General features: G+C 31.1%; 2 protein-coding genes across 3 annotated transcripts; one reads left to right on the top strand and one right to left on the bottom strand.

Annotated features, from left to right (window-relative positions):
* Nucleotides 1-1,286: 1,286 nt before the first annotated feature.
* LOC126837259 (multiple epidermal growth factor-like domains protein 8) lies at nt 1,287-17,565 on the bottom strand. 2 transcript variants are annotated; one of them, XM_050571098.1, is made up of 41 exons: nt 17,412-17,565; nt 17,066-17,343; nt 16,618-16,781; nt 16,210-16,493; nt 15,960-16,138; nt 15,644-15,873; nt 15,445-15,557; nt 15,131-15,378; nt 14,464-14,727; nt 14,190-14,327; nt 13,946-14,129; nt 13,541-13,824; nt 13,292-13,443; nt 12,949-13,158; nt 12,044-12,238; nt 11,647-11,957; nt 11,264-11,375; nt 10,947-11,199; nt 10,664-10,865; nt 10,417-10,608; nt 10,161-10,337; nt 8,587-8,769; nt 8,328-8,512; nt 8,039-8,250; nt 7,648-7,932; nt 7,369-7,578; nt 6,965-7,148; nt 6,695-6,876; nt 6,334-6,478; nt 6,072-6,252; nt 5,337-5,565; nt 5,103-5,272; nt 4,866-5,037; nt 4,576-4,806; nt 4,125-4,503; nt 3,597-4,053; nt 3,162-3,471; nt 2,887-3,047; nt 2,610-2,786; nt 2,308-2,548; nt 1,287-2,210 (listed from the first exon to the last, which is right to left on the bottom strand). In XM_050571098.1, the coding sequence occupies exons 2-41, from the start codon at nt 17,244-17,246 to the stop codon at nt 1,857-1,859; spliced, it is 8,721 nt and encodes a 2,906-aa protein (XP_050427055.1). In that variant the 5' UTR covers nt 17,247-17,343; nt 17,412-17,565; the 3' UTR covers nt 1,287-1,856. The 2 variants fall into 2 exon arrangements, with proteins under 2 accessions (XP_050427055.1, XP_050427056.1); XM_050571099.1 differs by having other exon boundaries at nt 17,416-17,565.
* Nucleotides 17,566-18,576: 1,011 nt separating this feature from the next.
* Nucleotides 18,577-20,775, top strand: LOC126837260 (UPF0598 protein CG30010). The gene is made up of 3 exons (XM_050571101.1): nt 18,577-19,419; nt 20,094-20,142; nt 20,232-20,775. Exons 1-3 carry the CDS (start codon nt 19,261-19,263, stop codon nt 20,669-20,671), a joined length of 648 nt encoding a protein of 215 aa, XP_050427058.1. The 5' UTR covers nt 18,577-19,260; the 3' UTR covers nt 20,672-20,775.
* Nucleotides 20,776-21,440: the final 665 nt, after the last annotated feature.

Here is a 21,440-nt window from a genome sequence, read left to right as displayed (position 1 = left end):
TTTACCCCTAAAATATAGGTATTTTTGATGAAAAATCGATTTCGACCAGTTTTAAAATTCTGAAATTTTTATCATACTTAGGTATTTCACATTATAACTATTAGCGTTGTTAGACCCAAAATAATATAATACTACAAAAAAAAATAATAATTTAAAAAAAAAACATAACTAATTAACAAAACGGATTTTATTAAAACACAAACAAAAAAAAAAAAACATTTGAATACAACATCAAATACTTTTTACTGTTAAAAAAATTGTAAACAAAACTTTTAATCAATATTACTAAAGAAAATTAAACTTACGTACTAGTTAAATGCCTTTTAAAATTATAGAAGTAGGAGAAAACCAAACATAAATTTGAATATGAAGTATAATATTTAAAATAATTACTAAGCAGAATAATGAGATGATATTATACAATTTATATTGTGTTAAGTAAGCGTTTTCAAATAGCATTAGAAAAAACTATACATAGTGACAAAAAAATTGTTTAATACAATTTGACTTATACGTAAAGCTACTACTAAGTACAATGTTTAAAAATTATTTTAAACCTATATAAGCCTATTTATAGCTAAAAAATAATAGATTCTGTGACAAAATTAAATAGGATGTCATAAGTACATAATTTTTACATATTTACACGTTGTACTACAAAACTGTGATTTTATTATTAATACATTTGAGGTAATTTTTGATGACCCTTATATTGTATATGTCAAATATTACTAATTCTGAATGAGTATTTTGTATTTTACTTATTTTATATTCTCATACAATAATCTTATTTGCCAGTATAGAAAAACATAGGTCATACACTATTGAAATATACATGACTACATATGATTATTTTATACTAATCAAAATAAAATATACACTTAAGATAGATTGTCTTAAAAGTCAAATAAATTAATCTATTGTCTTTTAGAAATAACTATCACAAATAAAATCATAATTAATCTTTGGGGGATTCGTTTGAAAAAAATCTAATCATATAAAATAATAAATATATTGTCTTAAATGAATATGTAGTTCCTTGTTATTTAATATTGTTTAGGAATGATTTAAAATTATTAAGAAATGAGTATGTTTATGACACACTCGACATAAGATAAAATATCAACTATTATTTTATATCGAACTAGTTACATACAATTTAGATTCTTTATAGACAACAATTTTATACTATTAAACCCACTACAAAGAGAGATCAATAAAAAAAGAAAAAGAATAATAATTTTAATAATATGTAAGTATATAATATATACTTATAAGTATATATTTAAAATATGTTATATATTCTTATTGAGAAGTTATTCAGATTCATTTTGGCTCCCGAGGACAAGAGATTTAGTTTTAAATGAAAATTTTAATTTCAAAATAAAGCTTTTGAGAAAAAAGTTATTTAAATTATAATTTTTAACATATAATAGGATTAAGTACACTATAAGTCATATTAATATGGGGAAGGTGATAGGCGAGTGGTAACAGTTGTTAAATTTAAACTAAATTATCACAAAACAAAAACTATTGCAAATTAATAAAATTTGAAAAGTCAATATTATAATAAATAAATACATTTGGTCGTTGATCAGCACCAACTTTGTGCTCGAGTAGTAATTCACTGACGTTATAATCAATATGCTAAGTACAAATCACTTTATTATCGTTTTTGTTATTGATAAAACATCTTAATATTAAGTTATTTTGATCGACTTGATTAGAAAATTAAGTGTTGTTAAATAATCAATGACACAATCGTTATGCTCCACATTTGGTTCAGTTAAATAAAATTAAATAATACTGATAAAGTCTTATAATAGATTTAATACTCTTATCATAACAATAGTCGATCACTGTTGGGCGTTCCTTCTATGTCTTGGACCACCGCTATTATGTCTATTTGCGTTTGATGAATAATATCCTCTCTGATTAAGCATATTCAGTACAAGTGTAGAGCCGAGCGCTAATCTGGTACCAGCCGATTGTCCCCGATCCGGTAGTTTAATCAGCAAAGTAGTTACCGCTGCATTGGAATTACTTGTAGGCTCAATGGCCAAAGGTCTGATATCACCTAATCTGGTCGACTGACTGGCGTCTGGTTGTTGGGCTGCGTTAAAAAGAACAGCTACAAAGGCAAATGGTCTTTTAGCCATGTGCAACATTTCCACAACTTGTTGCCTGCGAGCTCTTCGCAAATCGGCTGCCTGTAATGAGTAAATGTTGATTAGTGTAAATTGTAAAATGATATGAACAAACAATGTAAACATATTTACTAAAAACAATAGGGTAGACATATTTTACCTGTTTAGCTTTCCATCCGACAACGCAAACGGCAAGGAACAAAAAGAAACACGAGAAAAATACCGAAAAAAATACAAAGAGATCAATATGAAGTTGGTCTTGTCTAAAAAATACTGTTCCATACGTCGGGACGGGCACAACATGAGCCGCTTGCACTGGGAGCGACGAGATAGCTAACAAGGCTATATAATATCTGGTAGATGATAAATCGTGCTTGTCATGTGGAAGTGTAATGATTAACCTGACGAAAGAAAAATCAATTAATCATGTGAAACCACATGGAAAAAAACAATTATATTTACCTGTTGTTAACGTTTTTAACAATCAACAATGAAATGCTCTTTTTCATTGTTACGTATGTGGATAGGCCTTTAGTTTTATGTTCTTGATATGTAAATAAATGTTTTGAATTTTTTGATGAGTTATATCCTTCTTCATTAATTCTTTCGAAAGTTTCCATTTCACTTAACCATTCAAATCTAAAAACATTTGATTATTTATTAGTTACGATAATTAAGAAACAAGTCTTTAAAAATTACTATAGAAATCTACATTGTAACATATGAAATATTCTATTACCTTGGGTCAAAGTCAAAAACATTTTTATGTAAACTTGTATTTTTAGTAATTATAAATATATCTTCATGTGATGTCAAGAAAAAATCAACAGCTCCTTGTGTTATATCAACAGTAATTCGTATGTCAACATTCATAAACCGAGGTTGGACAACAAAGAATGACTAAAACCAATTTATATTATATTATAAGCTATTAGCAATTAATATAAAATAAGTACTGATTTGGTGATACATTTATACAACTAAATAATAAAATAAAAATGAAAATAAAAATACCGTTTGCCCAGGGTAAAGAGGATTAGGTTTCATTTTGCATTCTTCGAGCAGTTTTGCATCAAGACAAAATCGGAAGTCTACGTTCATCTGCTTATAGCATTGATGGCCATCTGTTGGTGTTCCCATGTATGAGTCTTTACACTTGGAACACTGATGCATCCAGCATAATTGCACATTGTTTTTAATCGTTCGATGATGTGCTACTCCACTGGATTGACAGTTAGTATCACTTTCGGTATTGTTTTGACAATCACACTTTTCACCGGTAACTGGATCACAAGTGCTTCCATGTCCGTGACATTCACAAGGTCTAAAATAAATGCAATATAAAAAACCCATTTAAACTTAGGAATAAGAATTTCAATTAAAAAATATCCTTTACTTTTAATACTGACCAATTTACGTGAAATATAATACTGAATTGTTTTTACTTACCTACACGGATCTCGTTCATCAGACGATCCTCTAAAATGACCCAGCAGACAACCTGAACACCTAGGACCTGTTGTGTTATCCATGCAGTTAATACAATATGCATCAGCTAGTGGCCCATCATTTTGTATTAAACCGTTGTTCTGATTGTTAATATAACCCATTGAATCAAATGGATCCGATTCAATTTTTTCTACACAAACTCGAGAGTGTCCATTACAATATTCTGAACACGGTACACATTGGCCATGATCAATTGGATTTCCTACGTACAACGGTTTACATCGTTGGCATTGTGGTCCTTGGGTGTTGTTTTGGCAGCTCAAACATTCAGTGAGACGGTCAGGACCAGCACAGTTGGAATGTCCATTGCATTCACACTGTATAGTACAATTAGAACCGACATAACCAAAGCCACACTGGCAGACATCTGGTTTTACACATTCGCCTCTTACACAACCTACATTTAAATAGAGAAAAATTGAGATTAGCAAATTGTTTTATTTATTTATTTATTATAATCAATAATACCTTGAGAACATATTGGTACACACTGAGAGTTGATATCCGATTGATAACCTTTGCCACAAACACAACGAAACCCTTCGGCCTGATCCACACATTCTTCACTTTCTTTGTCACAACTATGATGGCCGTTTTCACACTCATTCTCGGGTGGACACGATATATAATACCACGCTACTGAACCATTTGGATTTGTATCGAGATCCAACAACACTACATCCGTGGAAGTTGACAGTCTATCATCTACACGAATATCAAAATCTTGAAATTCTAAACTCCGATAAGGGGCCATGGCAGGTTCATTATGCATTTGATTAAGTAATTCTTGACACGAATGATTAGGTCCTGAAGCTGGACTGGACATGTAGCCTTCTGTGCATATTCCCTATTATAAATTATAAAAAAGTGTTATTTGATTTTATTATTGGTACAATTTAAACAAATAACTGAAACGCACCAGTCCTGTTATGTTGGATTGACTTAACGCACACCAGCCACAATGTGTATGGCGCAGACAAGTTGAACACTGAGTGTAACTGGAACAAGGCTGGGGACAACGATCAACGTTACCACCACCCAAGACAAGACCACACACTCCACCAGCACAATACAATGGTTGATAGCTCGGAGATACGCATTCGTTTAATGTTATTGACCATCGACACTCGTGCCATCCTCCTTCGCCACCCTGCCAAAATAATCACAATTAATTATGCAATGTATTGACTTAGAAACAAATTGTTTTACTTGAGAAGATAAACAGGTTTCACAAGATTTGTGGGCAGAACAACGATCTGGGCATATTGATGAATTTTTTATTTTTATATTTGATCGTTGGTTGAGATCTTGACTGTTACAGCTCCAGTCGTATAACGATTCTCCAGTTAAAAGCGTACCAAACTCAGATTTACCTATTTTTCTGAAAACATTAAATAAATCAATAATCCACACAGTGATTTGACACTTTTGTAAACATATATTTACCGAGACCACAAACAATTGTCTTGTTGATGGCACTTTTCACAGTCTGTTGCCATACACTGAATATTAGGGCACATTTCTACTTTTGTCACTGTATTACATTGATTATCACAACCCAAAGGATCTTTGACACATTTTCCTTTCACACCACAATTTCCACACCACGTACACACCTAAAAAAATGATGATAATTAACTTTATTCAAGACGGATATACCTATTATTTGATTATACATACGTTTGTTTTTTCTAAATAACTGTTTGGCCAAGTAGCTAAACAATCAGTACAAGAGGTATATTGCTCACATGCACGGCTCCATATCCAATTTGCATTACAAACCACACCGTTATTTGTTCGTGATGAACCATTGGACGAAACGCAAGGGTTGTAACCAGGACCGAGATGAGTAAAACAGTAACTGACATTTGTTCCAATCAATTCGCAAAACGAACATCCAATGAATGATCTAAACAACAAAAAATAATTGTATATCTAATTATATAAAGAGACCAACAACTGTTAACAACACGGCCTTAAAGATTTTGACAGAGTGTGAACTCACAAGCAGCTAAGTGCTAACAATCAAAATTCTAATAATTAAATAGCTAATAAGAAATCAATTAATGAAAATTGTTATAAATAATTTTATTCGTAATGTAGACAAAAATTATTATGTAGTTTAAAAGAACTATTTAATTATAACATATTTTTAATTTAAATTCATAGTTTTTATTTAAAATCGTTTAACGAGTATGATCCCAGTAGAAAACGAAATGTCAATATTTTAAAAACAGTTTTTAATATTTTGTAATCATTTTTTGGACAAATATTTCATGTTTTACAAACATTGGCCACAAAATGTTGTTAAAATATTCAAATAATATTGTATATTTTTAACTATTTTAACTACTTGTCGAGTAATTTGTATTTGTAATATTTTAATTGTTAAAAATGGAATCATATTATTATTACCTGCATTTGTCTCGTTTTCCTGACCAAAGATTACATAAGTCGTAAGGTAATTGTATTCGTGTGACACGTGATTGAATATCGCCGGCAAATCCCCCGAGAATATACATTGAATTTGTGTCAATATCCAATGTCATGGCGTGAGCGTGGGTCAGAGGTGGAGGTAAACCGATTATGTATATATCTAAGCCATTTAGAAAAATCCGAAAATCACAACTGATAATTTAAAAACTTTCATAATGAATAATAGTAAACTGGGTTTTACCTGGTGTTAGCAAGCGTATCCATTGATTACACGCATACGAGTATGCTATAAGAGTGTCATTTGTACTGGGTGGATCTGTACGGCCTCCGAAAACAAACATATATTCATCTGTAGTTACAGCAGAATGTAAAAATCGTCCTCTTGGCTAAAACCATAAGATATATTGAATGACTACGATGGATTAACTTTTATATAATGATCAACAAAACTAATCATATACATATTTATTAAATGCAACAGTTATTAATTCCTCTTAACACATTTTTTTGTACGCCATGTATGAATTTTTTAGTTTTAGGTTGTTAATTGAATACCTAGTTTATATCTTGTAGATATTACACTGATTTAAAAATATACTCACCAAACTATTTTTTGGAGGGTTATAATCCTTAAAATTAGGCAAAACTGACCATACTTGTTGTTCATAGTTAAATACAAATAATTTATCGGTCATTACAGTTTGGTTGACAGAGTATATGTAACCACCAAATACATATAAGCTATCAGTTGGTCCATGATAAACCGCACTATGTCCATAAATTCCTTTAAAAAATGATGTGTTTTATATTATTATGATTGATTACTAAATCAAATACTAAAGATTTATTATTATTTCAAATATTATCCATACCAGCTGGTCCATAGCCTCTCATTTTACACTGTTTCCAAGATTCTAACTGAAGGTCGTACTCCCAAACATCTTCAAGGAAACCGTAATCAGGACTAAATCCTCCTATTAATATAAGGCTTTCCTTGTCCCCAACTGATCTTAATGTTAATGTATGTCCAGCCAGAGGGGGTGGATCATTATTTGTCTAAAATAGTTTAATAAATTATAATCTTAATGCATGACAAATATTTTAATTACAAAACGACTTCTTAAAAATTTTAGGTTTAGTTTATACAATTGTAAATATTTTAACATAATTTAACTAGAATGTCTTTATTCTTATAATAATAATACCTGTTATTATTTATAGTTTGGATAAAATATAAATTGTATTTAATCGATTCAAACGTTCTAAAATTATTTACTTGTATTCTGATCCATCGCTGATCTTTCAAACTGAATTTCCAGAAATCAAATAAAATCTTCATTGAATATTTTATTGACCTGCCAAAAGTGGTTTGAATTTGTGTAAGTCCGCCAAAAACGAATATTTCTCTTCTAGAATGCACAATTTCGGCAGCATGAAAATATCTACCATTAGGCATATGGGCATCATTAGTACCATCCACAGTGACCTACAGCACATATAACATAGGACAATAAAATATTTTTTAGACAAAATTGTTTGTTAACGTTTCAATTACCTGCATCCAAGAATTATTTTTAGAATCGAACAAACGGATATCATTAAGAGGACCATGTGACAATGAATAACCTCCAAACAGCCACAGCTGACCTCGTCTGGTCGCAACAACTGAATGGCCAAAACGAGGTAATGTTTGGCGCAAATGGTCCAGGTTCTCCGATACGTGAGCAGAATTAAACAGATCTGTAAATATAAGAGGTTGTCGCAAATAATTAGTCACTGGTACTAATATCGAACAATCTTCTCCTTCATAGTTGCTCTCGCAGATACATCGACCGTACTCCTAAAAGAGAAATACATAATATTCATTATAACAAAAATTATAAATAAAAAAAAAGTAATTTAAACCAATTTAATTAATTATTGTATTTTATTTAGTGGCTTCTCACATGATCACACATTCCATGTCCTTTGTCATGATTGCAATTATTTGGGCAGATCAAATCTTGACAGAAAACACCAGTACTTCCTTCATGGCATGCGCAACGGTTTTCAATGCAAACACGATTTGAAGGACAGTTTTCTGGACAACTAAACACCACATATGTGGCATTAAATCCTTCAGTTGGTTCAGACTGTTTGTAGTAAACCGTCATAACACCTAGATTAACATTTAACAGTTTGTGTAAATAGTAAAATTTAACATAAAAGTTATCAGTAACACTATAGTCTTCTTACCAGTTATGCCTTCAATGGTTAAAGGATATTGTGAATCTCTAGTACAAAACACGCCAAGAGAGTGGGCTGGATGTGTTCTTGACATGGAAACAAAATTAGGAAGTCCATCATAAACGTACACACTGTTCATGCCACATGGGACATTTATGTCACTATCTATTGTCAATTGAATTACATAGGAGCCACTAAAAATGTATACGAGTGAGTTTCTATTAAATTGTAATAACTATTAACATTCAAAATATATTAATATATTTACATGGCAGTCGAATTATTTTGCATATTTTCTGGATCTATAATCCATAGGCATTCTTTTGATGGCGGACCTTCTAGTCGTGTTTCCCAAGCGCTGACTTCCACAGATTTAGAACCAAATCCTTGAGGTCCCATTCCCGATAAAATACCTCTGGCCATACATTGGTAATAACAAACATTTCCATTTCTATAAAAAAATATGATTTTCATTTTTTGATAATTTGATTTTTTTGTCATTGTCAATCAGTAATATTGATGCCTGTTTTATACAGAATGTTTAAAGATAAAATAGTCAGTAATGTGGGGTCAGTGTATAGAAAGGATGAAACGTATTAAGACGAAGTGAGCATATTATAGCATCAGGAATTTTATAACTGAAAGTAATAAAATCACTATCAAGTAAATGATTCAATGCAAAACTGGAGATGGTAAAAATGATTAAATATAAAAATTAAAATGTAACTTTTGTAAAATGTCATTAACATTTTAACTAAAGAAAACATTTTAATCTATTTAAAAATGTTAACTATTCAACTGAAAAAATGATTAAAATTGTAAAAAACATACAAAAATACTAATAAAGTAAAGCGAAAACTATAACAATGTAATACATACAATTTAAAAAAAAAAAAAAATTATTTGTAATAGTGGTTTTAGTTTTTTCGGTTTTTCTTTTATATAAATACATTGATTAAGATTTTTTGAAAAAATCGTTTATGTTGTAAGCCACTCTAGGTTTACCAACAGTCTAATTTTCAGACTTTAAGATCTTAAGTAAAAAGCGAAACTAAAAATAAGTTTTTTCTATTTAAAGGGAATGAGTTAATGATATTTCTTGATACTAGTGGTATTTTATTTAAAGAACACACCATTAAAATTTGGAAGATTTTGGTTTTTTTTAAAAATATATAGCGTTCTGTAGTGACCCATATGAAATGTTTTGGAAATTTCGTGACGGATAGGCAATATAAAACACATACGTGCGAAGGTCCGAGAACATTCCATATATCGGACAGGAGCATTATCTAGATAATTCTAGATACACCGGTGTGTACCGATACCGCGCCATTCGTCAATTTACTCATTCGTTCTATCGTGAATTTAGTACAGTGCACGAAGTGTATCTCACATGTAAATAATTTAGTAGTTTATTTGTAACTTATTAAGTGTAAATAGATTCCATTTTCATTTCTAATTTAATTAATTGTTTTAACTTTATTATTATAATAACCAAAACACTAAAGTACTATAATTTTTAAGTTGAAAATGTGAATATTTTCTCAATTATACAATTATGGAGTAAACTTTTTAAATTTTTGTCCCAATAATGTACCTAGGATAAACAATTTCTAACTGATAGACTTTTACACGAAGCAATTGATCTAGTGGTTGAAAAATTAGTGGGGGTATAGATAAATAAAAACAAAAACTAAAATCATATTATTGTGAAACCTAACTGTCTTGGCTCCGCATCAAAGCTTAAATATATAAAAGAATAAATGTCAAATAGAATTTAATAATTTAACAAGTACTGGATTGTGGTTCAAATTAAATTGGCATTTCATGTTAAAAACCTACTTTGGATCTCCGAAAAATCCTTTTTTACAAGTTTGACAATTGTCCCCTTCAGTATAATGTTTACAATAACATTTCCCAGTTATAGAATCACAAATTCCAAGTTGTTCGTCTCCGTGTTCATTACAGTCACATTTATGACATCCTTCAACTGAAGTAGCATTACCATAGCTTCCAGCCCTAAAATAAATAATAATAATAATAAATAAATGGCCCTAAAATGTTGATAACATAAATTTTGCTCTGCTTCCATACTTACTTGCAGTGTTCGCAGAACAATCCTGTGGTCCAATCTTGACACTGATCACATATCCCAGGCTGTTTATAGCACGTGGAATGATTATTACAACCGCAGTTAATTGCACAGTCAGGCCCAGTCCACCCGAGATCGCATTTACAAGTATACTCTGGAGCGCCAATGCAATAACCGTTCACACATTTATGGTAGCAGCTGTAAATTTTTGCCCATAAAAACTAATGTAACATTTTTAGTTTTAAGGTCTTACGTTTTAGTACAAGAATGTTTTCCGTCCCCAATAAAACCTCTTTTACATTGACAGCTATATGATCCTTGAGTATTAGTACATTTTGCTTCTTTGTGACAGTCATGTAGTCCAAGTCCACATTCATCAACATCAGGGCATTGTGCGTATGCCCAACTACTGTCTTCTTCGTATGTACTGTTACTCATTACATAAGAACACTTCTCTATAAAAAATTTCATTCAGTTAAATGTTATTTATTAACTTAAAAAAAAACAACTCTACAAAAAAAAAAAAAAGAATTTACCTATTAATGGGTTACTGAAATCTCCTTCAGTACAAACTCCCTGAATTGGATTATTGTCATCGTAACACCAGCCACAGCCTAAAGTTTGTAAACAGTCAGAGCAATTGGTATTTTTTTCACATGACGTACATGTAGATATAGGTTTTTCAACTTCTATTTGTCCTGTTTCAGTATAGTGAACGCTACGATCAATCCATTCTCGGCAACGTCCAAACTGATATTCTGATGTGTATTCAGCAAAGTGAAAACATTCCTAAATTATGGTTTCATTAAAAATAGTTTAATTTTTTACATCATATTTGTAGCAATATATTTACATTTGTTGCGCGACACCAAACACATCGATCATTATCTAAGCAATCAAAACATGAACGCCTCTCTGAACACTGACTGGGACATGATTCTACGGAGACTACACCTTCAGACAACCTAAATAATTTATTAAACGTTTTAACTTGTTAAGCAATTGTTTATAATAAAATTTGTAAATTTTTAAAGCATTATTTTTGTCTTGCACAATAGTTCGATTAACGTAAAATGTATTGTTCTTTAACATGAAGTATTGATAACTTCATATTTTTGGTTTTAAAAAAAAATGTTGAGTTAGTTCCATGTAAATAAACATTTTAAGTAATCCATCTAGAACTAGGTCAGTAAATTTTATATAAATAAATAAACATAATTATTATAACATAAGCACCTTCCACGACGTTCACATTTAGCTTCTTGGCTCCACCATTCACAATAACCATTTTGTACGCAGTCCAAACAATTAACATGATTTGAACAATTTGGGCACATCTGAGGAGATATGACTAAATACTTCCAATCATTAACGTCATTATCATTGTGGCAAAATTCAGAATCTGTTTGGTTTCTTGTGGTACAAACTGATTTTAGATCACACCAAGCACAATTAGCGTCGCTAACACATATGAGGCAGTTTTTGTAGTCGGCACAAGTTGAACTATCTCTACTATGGTATGGTTCTAAATATTCTATTGTAAAGGGCTATTTGAAACATTAATAATAATATAAATATATATTTTTTTTTTCTAATAAAACAAATAAAATAATAATAAAACATTTGTAATAACCTTGGAGTTATTGTGTCCTTTGTTATGCTGTAGTTCCACGAGAGCAGCACCAGTATTTATAGTAAAAGATACATTCTTGTAAGCTGACAAATCTAATAAATATCTTTCTGGAGCATGAAATGGTTGATCATCAGTGGACCAAGATGATAACGGTAAGCACTGCCAGTTGTCAGTTTTCTGTGTTTTGTTAATTTCCTAAAATTTAAACAATACAATTTTGTTAAATATTTTAAAAAAGTTTTTTTTTTAATTAATCAAAACTTCTATGGGTTGTATGCCTGACAAATAATAAGTGCTTTAACCAGTGGCGAGGCGTGGGTCTTTAGATAGGGGAGACATTAAATAAAAATTGTGTTAAGTGACTTGACAGGGGGACTGCGCCCCCTTGGACCCCCTGTCTGTTTTATTTTATCTATACTGTAAAAAATGTTCAAAAACTAGAAACTAAATGGCATAAATGTCAATTAACAACACAACGATTGTCAAAAACTGCGGCGTACGTTGATAACTGATACCGAAACAATATGAATGGCGAGACATGTCTTATAACGCATAGTAACCCCCCATCATTTTCCAATACCCCCTGCATATCGTGCCCGGCAGAAGAGACAAGTTTGAAATTGTCTCATTTATTTTTATACTACATCAGGATAGACCTTGCGGCCGGCAGCGCGAGCAGTAGTCGGCGTCCACAACTACTCTATTTCAAGAATACTATTACAAATATTTTTACATTAAAATTAGCAAAAAATTATTTTATATGCATATAATAGAACCATATTATTTGTCCGTATTTTAAGTGGGTAGACATTGTCTCTTTGTCTCCTATGACACTTTGCTATTGGCTTTAACTATTTGCAGATTTGAAATCCAGTGACCACTTAAAAACATTTTAATTCACTTACTGGTTGATACATATAAGGAGATGTCATAATTAGGCTAGTAGTTGTATATCGTGAGCATAACTGCAATTGGTCTTTATGGTTATCCCAAATTTGAGGAAACCGTAGAAATCCAGAAAGTCGCACAACCATTGTGCCACCGATCGCTATTTCAGTACGCAAAATTGGTATGTGAGATGAAACATCAATTACACTAGTATTTACAATAGACACCTAAACAATTGTTTATATAAAAATAAAAACATTTTTAAAAAAGATAGTACAGTTAGGATATAGTTAGGATGGGAAGGTCACAGGTCTATAGAAATTATTATAACTGAAAGTGAATTATAAATAAATCACGTACTAGGTCTGGGTGTGAATAATTAGCGGGATGCAGATATTTGAAAAATGTCAATCCTAATCTTCTATCAAGTGATCTACAGTCATCTGGATTAGCCACTTCTGCACCACCGCTATTATACATACTGTTATGTAGGCCACATACTTCATAATTATCTGTATAGAAAAAATACAAGTTAAAATTTGTTAAAGAATATGGATCTCCAATTTTTTTTTTTTCATTAATCATTGTAACATAACAATGTAACATTACCATTTTTATGATGACAGCGGCCGTCTTGAATACACCAAACACATCGACCCAACTGCATAATATGAGCAATTGAAGTAGTAGATTGATTGTTGTTGTTATTAGGACTACTTTCACCATGGATTAAACACGAATGACAATCAGTCAATGCCTGGCAAATACCAGGGCATCGAGTTGTTTGTAAATTTGTTGTGCAATTTATTCCGCCGTGACGTCCATAACAGGTGTCGTCAGATGAACACCATCCACATTCAGGGTTAGCAGTGCATTCTTGAAGACCTTTATGTCTAATTTAAAAAAATCAAATTATATTTTTAATTTATCTTTTATTTGTATAATTATAGATAGTAGGTATTTGATGAAGTTTATAAAAAATAAAAGGAAATGATAGCGATTTGGTCATATTACCTTGAACACATAAGTTCTAAATGGTATGAATCATTGCCAGTTGGAACTAATGTAGGTGGCAAAACAAATGCTAACAAATCAGAAACAATATTTCCTCGATAACCACCAACTAGGATTAGAGTGTTTCCATTACGAACATCTGCTGCATGACCAAATGCTCCATTTATTTTTTTATGTGTAAAATCTATAATAAAAAAATTGAGTTACATAAAACTATTTATTAACAAAAATATTATCAATCGACCTTTGACTGTAGTACCAAGCACATCTCGACTAAGCCACGTATGACAGCCAAGATGATATAAATAAATTTCATTGTCATAACAAATTTCTTCTTTAGAATGATGATGTGTGTAACCGCCAAAAACAACAATGTAATTTCCTGAATATAATATTGTTAATAAAAATGTAATAACCAAAGTATTTTTTGTACTTTTTTCTAAGCATGCTCCATTATTTATGTTTTACACAAAACTAATGTAACTAGATACATATAATATAAATGGTATGATTCTCACCCATTATGTTAGCTGAATGAAAAGCCCGTTCAGTTGGAACATTTGACAAAGGGAATTTTATTTCAGACCAATGTTTCAATGGTATATTAAAAATAAACATGCAATCACTAAGTTTTGAATACCATGATGTACTTGTTACAATGCCACCATAAATTATTAGAGATTGTGTCCGAACGTCATAAACTGTAGAATGTGCTGCTACTCGGTAATTTAATTCTTTACCACCTCTCGGTTTCACCTCTTTCCATTGCTCCTTTTCATTATCTAAAACATAAAGTATTAACTTATGAATGTGTTGAAGCTCTCACAGATTGAAATATCACGTGGATGACTTTCAAATATATCCGTATCAATAGTTGTTAGCCGACATTTTGGACTCTTTGCATATAGTTCTCATATACCATGGCAGTAGAACAGTCGTGACTAGCACAGCCCTGAAGATGGACTCTGCAAAGAATCCGAAACGTCAGCTAACAACTATTGACACGGTTATATCTGAAAGTCATCAACGTGATGTAATAACAATTATTGATTATTTTCAACTTTTTGTAGTATTTTGATAGTACATTAACTTTAGTTTAACTAAAGGTTAAAACACTTTAACATTTATTTACAGATATTTCAATTACTGAATAAAATATTGCATATTCATTATTTATCTATTTACCTGTATTTATGCTTATGGTGAATATTTTCGATGAAAAATAACCTTTACTGTTACTACCGCCAACTAGGTAAACACTATTTGTATGTTCTACAAAGGTTAATGTGTGCCTAGTAAGAGCAGGAGGTTGCAAGATAGAGTTTTGTGCTCGCAAAGACCATACTTTTGAATGTACGTTGTAAAACCATAATTCTCCAGAAAGAAGACCATTTTTTAGTTTTCCACCATACATGAGGAATCCTCCAGGATACCTTGAAATTAATTAGAATTGTTTTATAAATTATCAACTATGAGAAATTACAAATTGTATTACTAACTTTGTTGCTGCGTGGCCAAAACGAGAGGCAGGAATTCGTTTATGTTTAATCTCGTTTGCTAGGTACTCATCTTTTTCTCGAGAACTTAATTCATTAGGAGAGTATCGAATATTCTACAATAAGAAAAGATAAAATTGAATCATTAATTTAGGAATAGGAGTACATATTATCATAAAATAAATAATTCGAACTTAACTACCTCATTTTGATGTTCAAGAAATGTTGAGTCGTCAGCGAGTGAAACAAAAATATCATGCAATACAGCTGACCATGGTTTATTTTGTTTTTGTTCAACAACATCACTAGTTTTATTATCGGTAGACAGATATTTTAATTTGTTTGTCCCACTTTTGGTTTCTCCTAACTTTGCAGTCATCAATGTATTTATAGTAGCAGACCCAATTGAATTTACTGATGTATGCAAAGGATCTATGCATGTAATAAAATTAATAAAATTAAGTTTTTTTCTTTAATTGAGAGCGACAACAGAAGTGATAAATATTTTATAAGATTACCTATGACATTGTCGTTGTGGTCATACCACATAGAAGTGTTGAAATGGAAGACGACAAGATCACCAAGAATGTTATTTAAATTATAACCACCAAAAACATATAAAGAATCAGTCTCAGAAATATATACTGCGGAATGAGCAACTCTTGGATGTATACCGCCTTGGTACAAATCATGCCATCTGAAAAAAAAGTAATAGATTTGAATTTGTATTCTTCAAAAAAACTTTAAAAATAAATTATTTTATTTTACCTGTTTCCGGTTGAATCGGTACTGTTCAATGTACAACCCATTCCTGAATAACTGTGGCGGCAGTGACATCGCCCTTGTTTGCATACTCCTCTGTGAGGTTCACCACATTTATCAGGACAGAGTTCTGTACCACAGTCAGGTCCACCCCATTCGTTGTCACAAACGCAGAAGTTGCGAAGACAAAATCCATGACTTGAACAATTTCTGGGACAATCAGAAACATAGTAGGATGCTTCAAAGCCTTCTAAAGCATAATTGGTGTCGCTAAATAATAATATTAACATCTGAAACATTGATTAACAAAAGAAATTAGTTTGTTTTAAATATTTTTAAATGTGTATCAAAATTGAATTAACAATTTTAATATGAAAAATTATTTCAAAATAGTAAGTTTATAGTTTTACTTACAAAACCTGATGAGGCCAAGACTGACTGTGGTTGGTTTTTTCCACTAAAACTTCCCAGAAGTGGCGAATTGAATGAATCTCCATCGTAAATAAATACATAATCATAAGAGCATTCTGTACTTAAAGATTTAAACTCCAATGTGATAAATTGATTTGTACTGTTTGCTAAAAATTCAAAATAACAAAATGTCAAAAACTTAATTACTTTATAACATTATGGTGGACTCAACATTTTTTACTTTACGCATTTTAGAGACATTTAAAAAAACAAAAAGAATTCTACAATCTATGAAAGTTATAAAAATTGTATAATGCATAATAATTTTATAATTATCAAATAAACAACTAAAACGTGTTAACAAAGGTGATTTTGTTGAAATAACAATAATTAGTAATTTTAACACCTAGTTGACAGGTATCTGTGAAGAATACTACACTTTTACTGTTACCTTTTATGAGCCATTCGCAATGTGTGTTTTTTGAGTAGTTTGTTCCTGGAGGTCCATGCGTAATGGTGCCACTAGCCTGAGAAAGAATAGCTCTAGACTTGTCACAAGGTGCATCGATAGACCGTGTTACCCCGAGTATGTTAACAAACAACAGTAATATTATGCAAAACATGGCAAGCATTTCCCGATGTTATTTAACATACTGCATCTTTTACTAAGTAGCCTATTCTTAAATTACGGTTTATGGTTTAACCATTGCAAATGGACACAATGTTGACCTAAAAAGATATTTGTTCCATTACCAATGTAAAACTGACTAAACGTATATTTGTATAGATTCCCATACCTACATAGCACAGCGAACGTTCCGAACTAACGGAGAAGTACAAGTAATAGATGCAAGAGATGTCACTATTATTTTTCGAAAGGAAGAAAACACATTTTCACAATAATTTGAATTATTAATTTTGATCATTTCATCTTTGTATTTTGTACTTCTGTTTTTGTTAATTTTGTATTTGATTACCTTATCAGTTATCAGTATCAATATATTATCACCGATACTGCCAAACACATGATTAATAATAAAGTGGTTGTTCGTGGCCTGCGGGTGGCCACTGGCCATTGGGCAATGAATAATGTTGCTAAGCTAATGTTGTTATATATTTAAGCCATGGTAGCTTGTTAAAATTATTAAGTTTTATAGGGATGGAGTAAGGAAATTATCCTACGACCTACGTTGCGTTAGTAATTATTTGCAGACATCTTATAACTATTAAATTCTTATAGGCATTAGGTTAGTTAATTATACTATATTACCAGGGCCGGATTAAGGGGGGGGGGCAGGGGGCCACGTCTCCGGGGCCCATAGTTTTTCAAGTGACAATTTATGTATACATATTCTTTTTTAGTTGTAGGGGGCCCACAACAAAATATCGGCCCCTGTTGAGGTTTTAATCCGGGCTTGTATATTATGGACTAGGGGTAAAAACAAAGCAGTTGTCATCGAGCACAAAGTCCAACACGGTCTCAATGTTATCTTATTTGTATAATCTGTTGCAATTAAAAATTCATTCACATTGGCGCAAATTCAAACGTGTATCAATTTTGTTGGGTGTGATGCCCAACATAATGGTAGGGACCACAAACATATTTGGAAAAAAACATTCTAGCCACGAGTTTAAAAATACTTATTTTACTACAACTGTATTTGTAGATATGCGTCTCAATAAAAAATAATAAATACATTTTTTTAAGCCAGGGGGTGTCATATAATATATATCTGTATATATTATTATATATATATGTGATTGTTATAAACATATATTATTCTCGCGTCATAAGGTTCTAATTCCCACCGAAATGGCGGAAAGTGGCTGCTTCAATCTTCTCTATTGATGAACAGTTAGCAATCTAGTTTATTATATATATCTATGGTTATCAATTATATCACCGACCGCCGTGATAACAAATGCTCGTGCGTGGGGACTTGTGTTTTTCATTATCATGTGGTCGGCACCTCAACAAACAGCCGACCAAATCTTCTTTTACCGATGTATACTCTACTAGGAGTTAACAGGTTTAAGTTGAGTAGTTTATAGCTTCAATCTACTATTCTACGGCAGGCCACATAATGTTTTGGCACTCGCTCGGCGCCGTCGCTTTGCTCCGCTAACTAAAAATATAGGTTTGCTGGCTACAGTCTAGGAGGAGGTCACAGTTTTAAAGATAAGTCAAATTATTTGTGTTGTAAAACATGATAATTATCGCAAACATAAATCAAAATGAATCATACGAGGAACATGCTGAAGATGGCACATAAGTCCAATATTTGAGAAACTTGGCCCATAATATCTACTTATAACTGTAAATTACATTATACAAAAACACAAAATAATTTATAAGTGGTATCAGAATAGAGTTTTCTTGTTATTCTTTTTGAAAAATGTCTATACCTATATTCCCGCGCACGCGCATATGTTATCACGGCGGTCGGTGATATAATTGATACCCGACTGGTCGAGGATATAGACAAAGTGTTTAATATAATATTACATTTTATTTAAAATAATAAGGGATATTTAAATTACCTATCTACCGTCATGTTTATGATCTAATCAAAGGTTTTTTAAAAATTTTTTAAGTTTTACGTATTAATGTAATTACATTTTATAAATATATTAAAAGTAGTACAAATGTACAAAACACTGTACAAATTTCACAGTTTAGATATTAAAATTATAAATATTCAAATGCTTCTCAAAAAATATTGTTCAACGGTCAATTATATTCAAGGACAATCTCCAGAAAACAAAATAAGAGAATATTTTTATTTCATTGATCATCAGGGAATGGTAAATTTGGTTTTGTCTACAATTTTGTAAATATGTATTTATTAAGTTATTTGATGAAATATTTGGTTTTATGTCATTAATGTCATTCAATGACATTCTATAGAAAACGCTTGCCACTGGAGTTTTATTACTCACTGGGTGGTTTCTCACTTACCTCCACTCGTAATATGACCAAAAATCTTGGTATAATTATGGACCAGGAATTGAGTTTTCATACCTATATCAAAGCATCTTGTTTTTAAGACTCTAAAGACTTTTGGTTTTCTAAAAAGGATTTGTAGAGAAATCAAGAGGGTAGCTCTGCTAAAAGCTCTATACTGTGTGTTTGTTAGATCGACTTTGGGGTTTGCTGCAGTTATTTGGGATCCATTTTGCATATTTATTTGTATTAAGTATTACAAATAGAAGTACAATTACAAATACTACTGATATTATTCATTAATAAATAGTGTGAACTTGTAATAAAATTTGGCATATTTCATGGATTTAACTATTATTAATAGCTTTTTCAAAATATTTTGCATTTTCTAATGTTTTTAAAAAATACTTACAATATTACGATAGGTATATAATTACAATTTTATTTTATACACAATGTTTTATTAACTTAATTGATTGAACTACAATGTTCATTTTAAACTTTTATAAAATGGCAGTTTTATTATTTTTTTCAGCTCTTTTTGGATGACAGTAAAATGAAAAATTTTACATCAGCATATAAAGGTATGCAAATTATATTTTAAATACAAATTATGCACTCTGAATATGGAAGTATTTTAATAATTATTAATTTTTCATTTGCATGTTTCAAGAAATTGATTTTATAGTATTTTTCTTCAAGCGTCTTCGACGAAATACCATCAGCCGTTACAATGAACACTTTCCTTGGCTTTCATTGTGTGGTAGAGAACGCAATTATGTTCGATGTGATGATTATCCAGTTGTGTTTACTCATATAATCGAAGATGAAAGTGGCCTTTTATTCTGTCACAACCACGCAGGTTCTAAATTGACAGTACCATTTCAACCTAACAAACTCTGGATGAATGTAGAAAATGGTCGCGTCTATCATCCGGCAAGTGAAAAATACGGTTCAGTGGGACTAGTATCATCAAAGGCTGCTATAGAATTAAGTAAAAAGTTTTTGTATGCAAAAAAGGATCAGTATATGCCAACTCATTTTGTTTGGAATGATGTAAAACATGTTCTTGATCAAGACTGGTTTAAGAGTTTAAAATTAAAAACAAACTGAGTGTGGACAAATTTGTTGCATTTATAAGATAGTGAAAATGTATCGTTGAAAATGTAGTTTCGTTAATTTTATTAATAATGTTTTAATTATAATGTTATCAGTTATGTGAGATGTTGTATGATTTATTATTCCCAGAAAAATGTTCTTATTAAACTTTGATAATTATTAGTAATTACACCAATTATCTATATTATATAATGATTGGCTATTTTTAAAAATTGTGGTCAAGGATGAGCCTAAATAAAAGTGTCAATTGAAGAAAAACACATAACGTTAGGTATATTAAAAAAAAAAAAAAAAAAATAGACTAGAGTCTAGTACTCAAAATCAAGTTATATGGAGAAAATATAAAATCACATTAAAGAAAACCCTTCGATGCGAATGTGTGGAGACTGGACCCTACTCTGGTAATTTCTTACTGTACTGGTTTAAACTATACTTGGTTTGTACTATACTGATGTAGACTCATGATATAATATACAACATTAATGTAGTAATTAATATATGTTCCCATTAATGAAGGCGGTTGACGGAGATCCGTTTAGCGGATCGCACGTCAAATTAAAAAAATAAGGGACAAAGGTCAATAATAAAAATAAATATAAAACTTAACACAATTATTTGTCCGTGGTACTGGGCGTAAGCCCGTTTATTAATGTTCTCTACTAACCGATAAAAAAAAACATATATATTATTGTGAGATGGGACTATGTGGGACAAAGAGGCGGAAGTGTGATTCCGCAGGCGAGATGAAAACCGAACAGACCGG

The sequence above is a fragment of the Adelges cooleyi genome, unplaced genomic scaffold (assembly GCF_023614345.1).
Source record: "Adelges cooleyi isolate 19-005CV unplaced genomic scaffold, UGA_ACOO_1.1 ACOO_flye_CR_arks_rails_tigmint_CR_PRNA_247, whole genome shotgun sequence".
NCBI lineage: Eukaryota > Metazoa > Arthropoda > Insecta > Hemiptera > Adelgidae > Adelges > Adelges cooleyi.
Note: the sequence above shows the minus strand (reverse complement) of the source record. Positions and strands in the feature narration are given on the sequence as shown.

Bases quoted from the DNA above. Each gene is read 5' to 3' on its own strand.
- LOC126837259 (XM_050571098.1), bottom strand. From the start codon at position 17,246: ATGCTTGCCATGTTTTGCATAATATTACTGTTGTTTGTTAACATACTC. The intron at 14,130-14,189 runs GTCGATTGATAA...TTTTTATTATAG, and splicing joins GCTTGGTACTACAGTCAAAG to ATTTTACACATAAAAAAATA. The intron at 13,444-13,540 runs GTAATGTTACAT...TTTTCTATACAG, and splicing joins CCGCTGTCATCATAAAAATG to ATAATTATGAAGTATGTGGC.
- LOC126837260 (XM_050571101.1), top strand. From the start codon at position 19,261: ATGTACAAAACACTGTACAAATTTCACAGTTTAGATATTAAAATTATA. The intron at 19,420-20,093 runs GTAAATTTGGTT...TATTTTTTTCAG, and splicing joins TCATTGATCATCAGGGAATG to CTCTTTTTGGATGACAGTAA. The intron at 20,143-20,231 runs GTATGCAAATTA...GCATGTTTCAAG, and splicing joins TTTTACATCAGCATATAAAG to AAATTGATTTTATAGTATTT.